Below are 14,876 nucleotides of genomic sequence, written 5' to 3' on the forward strand. Positions count from 1 at the left end.
AAATAATTTGATCAATCTGTTTTAGCTCCACTTATGGGATTTTTAGCACAAAATACAACAGATTCATTGTTAAAGATTCCCACCGGTGCTTCCAATTTGAACCTACTGACTTTTGTTCCCAATATTGTCTTGTTGGAATATCTCAAAGAAACCGGTAAGGTTACACCTAGTATTGAACAAGCAAGAAATTATGTTTCCAGTGGATATAAAAATCAGTTAAAATACAAACACTCGAACGGGGCGTTTGGTCAATGGAACCCACCACGAGGGAATCCAAGCGTATTTCTGACTGCATTGGTGGCCAATGCTCTTGCCACGGCATCCAAACACATCGACATCGATAAAAAAATCGTCGAGCAAGCCTACTCATGGATATCTGGAAAACAGAAACCAAACGGATGCTTCGAAGACGACGGTGAAGTTATCTACACACCTTTACAGAACAACTCGTCATCCTTTGCACTCACGGCGTTCATAGTGTCTGCGATCATGGAAAACGAAAATATCGCCAGACAGTTTGCTGCAGTCGTACAGAAAGCAACAAACTGTTTAGCCGGAAACTTTGATTCCCTTAACAACCTGCATGATATTGCTTTGACAACCTACGCCCTAGCATTGGTACGACATGAAAAACGACAGATCTATCTCGATAGACTTATTAGAGATTCCATATTCGAGAAAGGCAGTAGCACGGAACGATATTGGAACGAAGAGCTGAATGTTGAAATTGCTGCGTACGCACTTCTGAGTTACCTGCAAATTGGTAACGTCATTGATACCATGCCCATCATGACATGGTTGAATAAGCAAAGATATTCCACAGGAGTGTTTTCTGGAGTTCAAAGGACGTTTGTCGCACTTAAAGCACTTGGAAAAATGGCTACGTATCTTAACACGAGTAAAAATGACTACAGCGTCTATATCTCATATGACAAACACAAATCAAAATTCGATGTTTTAAGTACGAAAAGCCTGGAGACGTTTCATCATGAATTACCTGATAGTGTGCGTAATGTTAATTTTGCTGTCGAGGGCATTGGTTTTGGTTATTTACAATTGACATACCAGTATCATAGAAACATTCAAAACGCCAAAGCAAGCTTCATGCTCGATGTAACTGTTCTCGATAGCAGCAATTACAATGTTCAAGACTTGCGAGTTTGCTTAAGTTATAAGCCGAAGGAAAAATATACTGTATCCGGAGTAGCTTTGGTTGAAGTTTATCTTCCGAGTGGGCTGATTGTGAAGGAATCTGCTGTTCGCGACATCAGCCGGCAAATACAGGTAAGTCCATCGTCCGAAAATTGGACATTTACTCTTCGTTTGAATTTATCTGCGCTGATCTGCTGTTTTCACATTCTTACAAAGGATTCTATAACAAATACTTACCCGAAAACTATGTGCCCGAATGCGACATTTATGCGAATTATGTGCTATACTGTGAATCAGAACGATCCTCGATAAGTAGTTTCGTTATGTCTCCAATTCCGAACAGGGATGGTACAGTGTACCATTGGTACACAAATTATGTCACGGTGAATCATTTTTGACTTTTTTGACCCCCTCCCCCCTGACACGTTTTTTGTATTAGTCCTCTGAAAATTTTGTAAGCTTTGACACGCTTGGCTTCACCACCTTCCTCCCCTCCCCTCCTTTGGAGCGTGACGTAATTTGTGCATGAACCCAAGGTGGTAGTTTCAGACGGTTTCAAAGGTAAGAAGTGATATTCTCACAGCCTTGTGAAGGGCTTGAATCATAGAAAAATCCAACATCCCGTGTAATGATTTGAGTGTTTCTCTTGAACAATCGCTGTGACAAGTTAACCTTCTTTGTGCCTTGGGGTCATTTTTGACAAATCGGCACGGTAAATGAGCTGTAACTTTGTAGAGAAAAGAGATAAAAAACTTAAATTTTCTGACTTTTCATAACTTTTGAAACGAATATTTTCGTGCTAAAATGATATTTCAGCGACGTCTAGGAGCGGCGCTACAAAAAAACACTTTATGCATTAAGGGTCAAAATTGACCCATGACTTTGAAACGATCTCAAAAATTTATTTTTTGACCGATTTTTGTTCTTTTAGCTTTATATAAAAGATATAACACTTTTTTTTTTTGTTTAAAAGTTTTTATTTTGTCATTGAAGTTTACATAACTTATTGCTATCTTCATATTTCTTCAGATTTCAGAGTCAAGCTGGAAACTTAAAGCATCAGTGTCTATTTGATTATTGTTACTGATTATAAAGGCTACGTATTGAATGAATATTTTTAGGATTAACAATCTGTCAATTGGATTGACTCTTTTGACTATAGGTTTTTTTAAATCTTGAAATGTGAAACCTAAATTAGCAACAATGTTACGTTATCTGTTCTGCAATATAGTCCATGCTCTAGATACTCGTTGGCAAGTTGAATGTTTGTCTTTCGTTACGTTACTAATATCACACGTAGGGGAATCAGCGCGCTGTATTCTGTGCAGCAAATCTTGACGAGGAATTTTATTTTTTTTTTTTAATTTCTTCACTAGTATCATTTTCAATATTACAATCATTTCTTATATCTAGGTGTTCTGAGTTTTTTTTTAATTTCTTTATTAGTATCATTCCAAACATTACATTCATTATTTCTTATATCTAGGTGTTCTGTGTTATTAGACAACACTATCATCCAAATTTGGTAAAACAAATTTAAGATTTAATTAACATTTTGTTAACAACATATTACATTTCATTTGCCGTAGCAGTTCAGATTTTTTACAGGTGAGTTGATTTCACCTGCTTATAAGAGAAAAAAAACGCTTTGAATATACTTAACCTAACTTAACCTAAACATATAACGCATTAATCGTGGCAATAGAAGATTGTAACGATTTTTGCCTGAAATTATTGATTATTTTATTTGACATTTGTTCCAATGTTTCAACATTGGATATTCTATGTAACTCATTGGTACTATACCAGGGAGGAAGCCTCAGAATCATTTTCAAAATTTTATTTTGAATTCTCTGCAGAGCTCTCTTCCTGGTATTACAACAGCTAGTCCATATTGGTACAGCATACAACATGGCTGGCCTGAAAATTTGTTTGAATATCAAAAGCTTGTTCTTAAGACAAAGTTTTGATTTTCTATTAATAAGGGGATAGAGACATTTTACATATTTGTTACATTTGGCTTGAATGCCCTCAATGTGATTTTTGAAAGTTAAATTCTTATCTAGCATGAGCCCTAGATACCTAACTTCATCTGACCAATTTATTGGAACCCCTCTCATCGTGACAACATATCTACTTGAAGGTTTTAAATAAATAGCTTTTGGTTTAAGTGGGAATATTATTAGTTGAGTTTTGGAAGCATTAGGAGAAATCTTCCATTTTTGCAAGTATGAAGAAAAAATATCCAAACTTTTTTGCAATCGACTACAGATAACACGCAGGCTTCGTCCTTTGGCGAGAGGCCTGTGTCATCCGCAAACAAGGATTTTTGACATCCCTGAGGTAACTCAGGTAAGTCAGATGTGGAAATAATGTATAATATTGGTCCCAAAATACTGCCTTGGGAAACACCAGCTCTTACAGGAAGTCTTTCAGATCTGGAGTTCTGACCATTAACCTGAAGTGTATGATTTGACAGATAACTTTGAATCATTCTAACAATGTATGTTGGAAAATTAAAGTTTTTTTTTAATTTTACGCTCAAACTACATGCCAAACACTGTCGAATGCTTTTTCTATGTCTAGAAGAGCAAGACCAGTAGAATAGCCTTCAGATTTGTTGGAACATAACAGCATTGTACGACAAACCACTGTCTGTTTCTTTAGATATGTGCTCTTGATTAATATTGGTATTGGATGCAAAATTCCGCAAGCTTATAACTTTATCTCTACAAAGCAGGGTAACGACATCAAAGTTTCAAAATTATATAGTTTCAGTTGATTTTGATGATATTTTTTAGGAAAAATCATAATTTATAATCAAAAAAATCATGCATTTATTATTTTGAATTTAATGATGAATCCGGATTAAGATCAGAATTTGGCCACCGGGCCCCCACATTTAAGGGGTCCCCACAAATCATTAGTAAAAATATTAATAATCAAACTTTTAAGATCGACTAGAAACTAGTTTTTTTTTAAATATTGAACCTAATTAGAAAAATAGGTAAGATTAAACAAAACCTCAAAATAAATACTGAAAAAAATTCAAATTTTCATGGTCCTGAAAATATGATAGTTTTATAAAAAGCAGGCATAAAAAAAATGTCGCTCGAAGTTTAAAGTTTCTCTCTTTGAAGGCTATATTCCCTTCCTTAAATCTAAATAATTTTCAGTGCACTTCTGCATGTCATATTTATTCAGCAATACCACACGGACTACTTATTCTGGCCCGATTGACCAGGAAAAAATATGAAGTTGAACATTAGTCGGGTGTTATATTGAATATTGAAGGTGATAGGCCTTTATTTTCAATATGTTTCACAAAATTTTCTGCAATATTTGCATACAAAATGTGAATATTTTAAATGCCAATTAAAGTATGGATAAACACAGGAATTTACTTGGTTCAGAAATTCATATGGAACGGTTATTCTTTCCTGGATTTAGACATGCCTAAACATGACTTGGATCAAGGAATTAGGTGTGAACACAAATTTATGTTGTATTTTGAAAATGATTTAACCAACCATCAGCGAATCACACGATTTCTTCAGTTTCAAACTACAAATTAAGTACATTAATACTTCAATATGATAACGTCAATTAAAAAAATGCCAGAACTTAGGGGCCGTTCATAAATTACGTAGGGTTTATGAGGGGAGGGGGTTTTCAGATTTCTTACGCGCCTTACAATTGTTTTTTTATTTTCATTCTAAAAATCTTACCATGGGGGAGGAGAGGTTGAAAATTCGTGAAAATTGTTTTACGTAATTAATGGATCGCCCCTTATCCCCTCTACTAGTAGCAAAATTCTTACAACAATAAATTATATGAAACACGATATGAACTATATATAGGGTATATTTGCACCATTCTTCACAAGTTCCTAAAATGTCTTGTACGGTCAATATCTCAAGCTAGTGTTTTTTTTCTCATCTCTAGAAAAATATATTTTGAAATTTACGATTTCTTGGGGAAAACTCCGATTTGTATGATTTTTTCAGAGGAATTCTTCGATACCTTCCATAACATAGCCCTTAATTGATTTTTTCCTTAAATTGATTAAATAAACTTCAATCAGTCAGGATCGAAACTGATTCCAAAACTGAAAGATTTTTTGAGAGCTTGTGGAAAAATGGTGCAAAAATATCAATGAACAAAAAAGTTATAACGATATAAATAATTTTTCGCACAAAAAAAATGACTGTCAGTAGTGGGGTTAAACTAAGGAATCAGCTGAGAAGATAGTCAATGAATCAATGTTGTTGGTGATACTATGGTGCATTTTTTACCACTGGACTATCGCAGAAGTTTTTACAAGTGCGAAAACGCTAATAAAAGTTATGAAGCCGCACTTCGCTGTCTAGTAGTGAAAGAAATATCGCTGGTTGGTAGACTGTACCTTCTTGTAGATAATGGATTGGCTTTTCAGTCTTGACAAAATTAAAAACTGTTATTTTATTTTGTCCAATGTTTTGGTCAAGAGAACTGTAACAATTGAGTCCCTGAGGATGGTCCCAAATGGACCGATACGTTGGACAAAATAAAATAACAGTTTTTAAATTTGTCAAGACTGAAAAGTCAATCCATCATAAGTAGTGAAAGAAATACACAATATGTACAAACATTGAATTTATCGCACATATGAATTCTGCACACAAATTTATGAAAAAAGTTTTTTTTAATGTTACCTCTACGCCACGAGAGAACTCATGGATGGGCATTGGTTTCTTCCGTAAGAGGTTACTTACTTACTTATTTGGCTTTACATCAATTATCTTGATAAAGCCTCGCCAACAATATTTCGCCAATTCCCCCGGTTCATGGCCGCTTCTCTCCATCCTCGACTGTGACCCACGCTCTCCAGGTCCTGGTGTACCTGATCAATCCACCTAGCTCGCTGCGCCCCACGCCTTCTTGTTCCGACCGGATTCGTGGCGAACACCATCTTTACAGGGTTGTTGTCCGGCATTCTTGCAACATGCCCTGCCCAGCGTATCCTTCCAGCTTTAGCTACCTTCACGATACTGGGTTCGCCGTAGAGTTGAGCGAGCTCGTGGTTCATCCTTCGCCGCCACACGCCGTTCTCCTGCACGCCGCCGAAGATCGTCCTTAGCACTCGGCGTTCGAAAACCCCAAGAGCTTGCAAGTCCTCCTCGAGCATAGTCCACGCCTCATGCCCATAGAGGACTACCGGTCTTATGAGCGTTTTGTACATCGTGCATTTGGTGCGGGGGTGAATCTTTCTTGACCTCAGTTTCTTCTGGAGCCCATAGTAGGCACGACTTCCGCTGATGATGCGCCTTCGTATTTCCCGACTAACATTGTTGTCAGCCGTCAACAAGGATCCGAGGTAGACGAACTCGTCCACCACCTCGAAGGTATCCCCGTCTATCGTAACACTGCTTCCTAGGCGGGTCCTGTCGCGCTCAGTTCCGCCAACCAGCATGTACTTTGTTTTCGACGCATTCACCATTAGCCCGACTCTTGTTGCTTCGCGTTTCAGGCGAGTGAACAAATCTGCCACCGTTTCAAATTTTCTCCCAATAATATCCATGTCGTTCGCGAAGCAAACAAATTGTCCGGATCTCGTGAAAATCGTGCCTCGACTGTTAAGTCCGGCTCTCCGCATGACACCTTCAAGCGCAATATTGAACAACAGGCACGAAACTCCATCGCCCTGTCGTAGTCCCCGCCGAGACTCGAACGAACTGGAGTGTTCGCCCGAGATCTTCACGCAGTTTTGCACACCGTCCATCGTTGCTCTGATCAATCTTGTGAGCTTCCCGGGAAAGCTGTTCTCGTCCATGATTTTCCATAGCTCTATGCGGTCGATACTATCGTATGCCGCCTTGAAATCGATGAACAAATGGTGCGTAGGGACCTGGTACTCACGGCATTTCTGGAGGATTTGCCGCACGGAAAAGATCTGGTCCGTTGTCGAGCGGCCGTCGATGAAACCTGCTAGATAACTTCCCACGAACTCGTTTGCTATAGGTGATAGACGACGGAAGAGAATCTGGGATAGCACTTTATAGGCGGCGTTTAGGATGGTGATTGCACGATAATTTTCACACTCCAGTTTGTCGCCCTTTTTGTAGATAGGGCATATAACGCCTTGCTTCCACTCCTCCGGTAGCTGTTCCGTTTCCCAGATTCTGACTATCAGCCGATGCAGACAAGCGGCCAACCTGTCCGGGCCCATCTTGATGAGTTCGGCTCCGATACCATCCTTGCCAGCGGCTTTGTTGTTCTTGAGCTGTTGAATGGCATCCTTAACTTCCCCCATCGTGGGAGCTGGTTGATTTCCGCTATCCGCTGTGCTGACGTAGCCATCGCCTTCGCTGTCCTGACCTTCTGTGCCTGTGTTCTCTGCGCCATTCAGGTGTTCATCGTAGTGCTACTTCCACCTTTCGATCACCTCGCGTCCGTCCGTCAAGATGCTCCCATCCTTATCCCGGCACATCTCAGCTCGCGGCACGAAGCCTTTGCGGGATGTGTTGAGCTCCTGATAGAACTTCCGCGTTTCTTGAGAACGGTACAGCAACTTCATCTCTTGGCATTCCACCTCTTCCAGGCGGCGCTTTTTGTCCCGGAATAGGCGGGTTTGCTGTTTCCGCTTCAGTCTGTATCGTTCCACGTTTTGCCGCGTACCATGCTGCAGCATTGCAGCCCGCGCTGCATTCTTCTCCTCTAAAACCTCTTGGCACTCCTCGTCGAACCAATCGTTTCTTGAGCTCCGTTCCACATATCCGACAACGCTTTCGGCAGCGTCGTTAATGGCTGCTTTGACTGTCCTCCAGCAGTCCTCAAGAGGGGCCCTATCGAGCTCGCCCTCATCCGGCAACGCTGCCTCAAGATGCTGCGCGTACGCATTGGCGACATCCGGTTGTTTCAGCCGCTCGAGATTGTACCGGGGCGGGCGTCGGTACCGTACATTGTTGATGACGGATAGTTTTGGGCGCAGTTTGACCATCACCAGGTAGTGGTCGGAGTCAATGTTGGCGCCACGATAGGTTCTGACGTCGGTTATGTCGGAGAAGTGCCGTCCATCGATCAAAACGTGGTCGATTTGCGATTCTGTCTGCTGAGGTGATCTCCAGGTGTACCGATACGGGAGGCTGTGCTGGAAGTAGGTGCTACGAATGGCCATGTTCTTGGAGGCGGCAAAATCTATCAGTCGTAGGCCGTTCTCGTTCGTCAGCCGGTGGGCGCTGAACTTTCCAATCGTCGGTCTGAATTCCTCCTTCTGGCCAACCTGAGCGTTTAGATCTCCTATCATGATTTTGACGTCGTGGCTTAGGCAGCTGTAGTACTCGCATTCGAGCTGCGCGTGAAAAGCGTCCTTGTCATCATCAGTGCTTCCGGAGTGAGGGCTGTGCACGTTGATTATGCTGAAGTTAAAGAATCGGCCTTTGATTCTTAACTTGCACATTCGTTCATTGATCGGCCACCACCCGATCACGCGCCTTTGCATATCACCCATCACTATGAAAGCTGTTCCCAGCTCGCGTGTGCTGCCGCAGCTCTGGTAGATGGTATGATTACCTCTAAACGTTCGCACCAATGCTCCTGTCCAGCACACCTCCTGCAGCGCTACGATGTCGAAACCGCGGGTCTTCAGTACATCGGAGAGTATGCGAGTACTTCCAATGAAGCTGAGAGATTTGCAGTTCCACGTACCGAGTTTCCAATCGCTAGTCCATTTTCGTCGCTGTGGTCTTTGCCGATTGTTCCGGTCCGTATTCTCTCGTTGACGTTCCTGTGCTGATGTGTTTTTACGGCTGGCTCGCAGGGCCTGACACCAACCCCCTAGATTTCCGGAGGACCATTCCCCCTAAATGTTCGGAGGGCCATAGTGCGCAGTTTAGCTTAGAGTCCTTCTCTGGCACTCGGACGATGATCAGCCGCCCCTGACATGGGGAACAGACGCTGTTGTGAGCCGCTCCTAACGTGGAGTACAGACGCTCCAGGTTTGCAAAAGCAAACCCCCCCTTCCCTGTCAGCATACGACCAAAGAGGTATGCTTTGCGAAAGAGGACCACGTGATTATTGAGCTTAAATCGAATTCAGTTTAACTTCTGCGTCTATGAATCCTTCCGTGGTGTAGGGGTAACGCGTCCCAAATAATAAACAGGGAGTCGTGAGTTCGATTCTCACTGAGAGGACGTGTATTTTTTCCGCAAATTTCACATTAATTTGTCCATTTAATATACAGTCGAAGCTCGTTATAACGACAACTTTTATAACGACAAAAGCTCTCTATAGCGACATTTTTCGGTCCCATGAAAAATATTTCAATGTTTTATCTATTCTCTATAACGACTTTTCCCTATTGCGACGGTCCCTTGCAATGTCGTTATAACACGCTTCGACTGTAATTGCAAAATATATGTAATGTTTATTTTTTCGGTACATTATTTAATTAATGGAAGTTAATGACATAACACCACCACTACAAGGTTTTTAATTACATTGTAAGGTATATCTTCAGTCACCTTCAGCATGGTTTGACTGAAATACCGTTTACGCAACTGATTTTGCGCAGTGATAAACAGTGCGCGTTTGGCTGTAAAATTATATTTTCTCCGTTGGACTTTTTCATAGTATTATGAAATTAAAATATAATTGAAAACAATCGAATTTTTTACAATATATTTGAAAAGTGCTCAAGATTACGCCCAGTGTCGCAACGTATGGTGCGTACATGGTAATTTAGAGAAAAGCGGGAAGTTTATTGCATATAGGGAAACCTGTTTATTTTCGGTAGTTAAGTTCTCTTTGTCATGGCACATTTTTGTCACCCAAATCGACTGCAGTTTAGTAGTAAAATGCACGTAATATAATTAAAATTATGTCAAGCCCGATGGATTATAAAAAGACCCTCCTTTCCTGATAACGCTACGTGTTTGTATACCAAAATTATCACAACAAACAAAATTTCGCGGAATATTCAGATAAATTTCGTTTCGTTTCGAAATATTTCGTGAGATTTGAATTTCGTACCGGTTCTCACGGAATATTTCAACTATTCGTTTCGTTTCGCTACGAACAGTTTTGAAAATTCCGTATATCGTTTCGTTTCGTATCGTATTCATGGAAAAAACTCATATCGCATACCCTTAATTTGATTTGATACAATTAGAATGGGTACTCGTAGTATGAAAAGGGGAGGAGTTCAAATTACCTGCTTTACTTCGGCAAAGGATTTTCCTCGGGTAGATACATTCGAAATTGAAAGATTCGAACGGCTACCCGACGGATTAAAATTAGTTTGTGAATGAGTATGATTATGATCTTCCTGAAACTGAAAAATGAGTATTGTTCGAAACTCTACCAGGCAAATTCCGGAAACGACCGTTACCGTAACGGATATTATCTTTCATCTGCCTGGCTCGAGCCTCAATGACTCTCTTGCGTGAAGGGCAATTCCAAAAATTTGACTTATGATTGCCCCCGCAATTCGAGCATATAAACTTGGTGGTATCTTCCTTCACTGGACAGACGTCCTTAGCGTGAGAAGAACCTCAGCAAATCATGCATTTAGCATCAATGCGGCAATTTTTTGTACAATGACCCCACTTTTGGCACCGACGGCACTGAGTGGGGTTCTGGTAATTTCCTCCAGGTTTCTGGAAGTGTTCCCAAGTCATACGAACATCGAACATAAGTCTAGCTTTTTCTGAAGCTTTAATATTATTAAGATCCCATCCTTATCCCTGCACATCTCGGCTCGCGGCACGAAGCCGTTGCGGGATGCGTTGAGCTTCTGATAGAACTTACGTGTTTCTTGAGACCGGCACAGCTGTTCCATCTCCTCGCACTCCGTTTCCTCCAGGAGGCGTTTTTTCTCCTAAAATAGGCGGTTCTGCTATTGCCGTTTCCGTTTATAGCGTTCCATGTTCTGCCGGGTCCCTTGCTGCAGCATGACCGCCCGCGCTGCATTCTTCTCCTCCAAAACCTCCTGGCACTTCTCGTCGAACCAATCGTTCCGTCGACTCCGTCCCACGTACCCGACGTTGCCTCAGCTGCATCGTTGATGGCTGCTCTGTTCTCCAGCAGTCCCCAAGAGGGGCTTCGTCCAGCTCACACTATTCCGCTAATGCAGCCTCGAGGTGTTGCGTGTATGCCGCTGCGACATCCGGTTGCTTGAGCCGCTCTAGGTCATACCGGGGCGGCCGTCGGTACCGTACGTTGTTAACGACGGAGAGTTTTGGGCGCAATTTTACCATCACCAGATAGTGGTCAGAGTCGATGTTAGCGGCACGATAGGTCTTGACGTCGATAATGTCGGAAAAGTGCCAACTATCTATCAGAACGTGGTCGATTTGCAATTTTGTCTGCTGTGGTCATCTTCAGGTGTATCGGTATGGAAGGCTATGCTGGAAGTAGGTGCTACGAATGGCCATATTCTTGGAGGCGGCAAAATCAATTAGTCGTAGGCCGTTTTCGTTCGTCAGCCGGTGGGCGCTGAACTTTCCAATCGTCGGTCTGAATTCCTCCTTCTGGCCAACCTGAGCGTTTAGATCTCCTATCATGATTTTGACGTCGTGGCTTAGGCAGCTGTAGTACTCGCATTCGAGCTGCGCGTGAAAAGCGTCCTTGTCATCATCAGTGCTTCCGGAGTGAGGGCTGTGCACGTTTATTATGCTGAAGTTGAAGAACCGGCCTTTGAGCCTCAACTTGCACATTCTCTCATTGATCGGCCACCACCCGATCACGCGCCTCTGCATATCACCCATCACTATAGAGGCTGTTCCCCGCTCGTGTGTGTTGCCGCAGCTCTGGTAGATGGTATGGTACCTCTAAATGTTCGCACCATTCCGCGAATTTATAAAGGAATTCTTAAAGAAACGCACATAGAAATTTCTGGTGGAATTCCCAAATAAGTTCCCTAAAAAATATCCTGCTGGTTGTCTCCTAAACATTTCTGAAAAAAAAAACTTAATTCCTGGATAAATTTTGGGAATAGTTCCGTGAAGACGTTTTGGAGTATTTTTTTATTGATTTAGAACAGAATTAACTGAGAGAAATCCTTTTTATGAGAATTCCTAGATAGGTTCGCGAGGAATGCTTGGAAGAATTGTGGAAGCAATATTCAAAGAAGCTCTGAATGAGTTTTGAGAGAAATTCATAGAGGAATCACCGGAATATTTCCTTGAAGTATTCCCATAGTAACCCCTGAAAGAATTTCCGAAGTATTTTCTAAAGGAATTCGTGAAATAATTCTCTGAATAATATTCTGGAAACATTTCCGGAATATTTACTGAAAGAATAATAATCACGGAGGAATTTACAGATCATTTTCTTTAGAAAGCCCGGAGTAATTCCTGGAGAAATTCTTAGTGTGCACAATAAATCGTACTGTGATAATTGTCTGATCGGGGGAAAATGTCGAAGCGTAATTATGCTTAGAGGATTTAAAATTAATTTTGGTTGAACACAACTAAACAGTGATCGATGGATCAAATTAGTGTTATTACCATGTTCCAGAAAATCAAACGCCAGGTAAGATGTGTGGTTATAACGAAATGAAAATGATTGTATCTAGAATCACAGGGCACCCAATTTGGATAAATGTCGCATTCGAGAAAATGTTACAGTTGGTCGAGTATTTGTTTTTAACTATTAAAAAGAACTGTTTCACTTTTCGGCATAGGTATTTCCAAATGTATAACGATAAGGTAATGCTGACTCTTGCCTAATTAGCAAGAATCATAACAAACCGTTATGTCACAGGCAACCAGACGTATCACAAACGAAATTTCCAACGACAACGCTTTAATCGATCTTTTCAAATTTCCTAGGTTTCATATTTCACAACTAGAGGCGCGCACACCGTTTTCCTTCGTGTTTGACGTTTCTCACAGGCGCCATCTGCAGGTCTTGCTGCACATAATTGCGTTTTGTGCCTCCAGATGATAGTTTGTGAAGTGGGCGATGGGCGATTTTGAAGAAAATTGTTTCAAGTGTGACGTCTTTTTGTCTGCGTTAATGTTTTAATCTGAAAAGAGCATACATTGCTACTTGGGCCGAATATCGCAGATAACATCAGAACAAAATCTTCAGCAAATCTGAGTTCACCAGTCGATTTCTATAGCTTAACTCCAATAGATTTTAAGAAAATAGTGACATACACTCGGTTTTTCGTCTACCTATCGTTATTACCAGAAGAAAAACATCGTTGCGGCAGTCCTTATTATTTAGGTACACTGTAACCTCAATTTACAAACTAGACCGGGGGTTCGTAAATTCAATTAACTAGTAAATCAAAACAGTTCGTGAAACGAGAGTTTTGTTGGTAAAACGGAAATATGTTTTTTATTGTGCAGTATACCCACAGTTTGAGAAACAATGTTTTGGACAGTTATGCCTTAAATAATTGTTCAATAGAAAATTTGAAGAAAAATCCTCGCAGAAGTAAAGAATACTCATATGAATTACAATGTTTTGAATTAAATTTTGATGGTATGTTTCTTCTGATAATAAAGCCAAGTGAAAAACCGTGTAATGCCACCGTGTTTTCTTAGAATTCGAGGATTATTCTAGGCCGTCACTTCAAAATGGAGAATTGGAGAGCACAGGATTGAGGAAGATTTTTCATCATAATACCGGTCTGGGGAGCACCGTAAAAATGTTTCATTTTTACTTTATTTGCAGAGAACTGAACGTGCTTTCGACAATACTGCCATGTTTGTGTACTTCAACGGACTGGACACAAATTCGGTATGCTTCGACATTACTGCTCACCGAAAGTTCAAGATTGCAATGCATCGGCCGTCTTATGTTGTCGTGTATGACACCAATGATATGAGTAAGATGATAACCATGTTGCAATGAACTACTGAGGGCTTTAAATTTTGTTTTTTCTTTATTTAAATTACAGGTGGCTTCGCTATAAAATCCTACGAAGGCAAAGTCCTCCAGATATGCGATATTTGTGACGATGAGGATTGCAGATCGATGAGCTGTTAGTCATTGGAATAGAGCTGTGCGCTACCGCCAATGCATTTTGTTGAACGCTGACTGTAGGCGATATATCGGAGGTGCGATAGACAACACGCCGCCGATTTTGACGCAAAATTATGATTCAGCAAAAGAAAAAAATATATACGATTATTTGTACAGAAAAGCTTCAAAATATATGTTTAAAAGTTTATACATATAGTTCGTTTTTTTTTTAATTCCTTGTTAAGTATCATTCCGAACATTACATTCAATTCTTATATCTAGGTGTTTTGTTTTACGCAACACTACCTACCTTGTACTATGATAGCTACAGCGTAGCGTCACGCCATTGCCAAGCGTATTGTAGAGCTCCATCTTTGTCGGTCTTGGGCGGTACTTCTCCAGTTGCTCTGAACGTTTAGGGTCGCCAGGTCCGTACAGCTAGTGTATTCGTATGTCATGAAATCGCCTACCTCTACCCTGTTTCCCTGCTGAATATTAGTTTCGCAATTCTTTCATCCGATATTTGCACTAAATGACCAGCCCACTGAAGTCTACCGTATATCACACGCTTGATGATCTTCGCATTTTTTTTTTTAATTTTTTTATTAGTATCATTCCAAACATTACATTATTTTCCTATATCTAGCTTTTCTGTGTTATTAGACAACACTATCATCCTAATTTGGTAAAACAAATTTATGATTTGATTAACATTTTGTTAACAACATATTACATTTCATTTGCCGTAGCAGTTCAGATTTTTCACAGGT

General features: G+C 40.7%; 1 protein-coding gene across 1 annotated transcript in view; it reads left to right on the forward strand.

Moving 5' to 3' along the window:
- The window catches only part of LOC5563609 (CD109 antigen), a 66,254-nt gene extending 51,935 nt beyond the window's left edge, over window positions 1-14,319 (forward strand). The window contains exons 11-13 of the mRNA XM_001647813.2: window positions 26-1,284; window positions 13,816-13,969; window positions 14,042-14,319. Of these exons, the coding sequence (XP_001647863.2) occupies window positions 26-1,284; window positions 13,816-13,969; window positions 14,042-14,130 (1,502 nt within the window). The 3' untranslated portion in view covers window positions 14,131-14,319. The remainder of the gene's footprint in view (window positions 1-25; window positions 1,285-13,815; window positions 13,970-14,041) is intronic.
- The last annotated feature ends 557 nt before the right edge of the window (window positions 14,320-14,876 follow it).

Source organism: Aedes aegypti, chromosome 3 (assembly GCF_002204515.2).
Source record: "Aedes aegypti strain LVP_AGWG chromosome 3, AaegL5.0 Primary Assembly, whole genome shotgun sequence".
Lineage (NCBI taxonomy): Eukaryota > Metazoa > Arthropoda > Insecta > Diptera > Culicidae > Aedes > Aedes aegypti.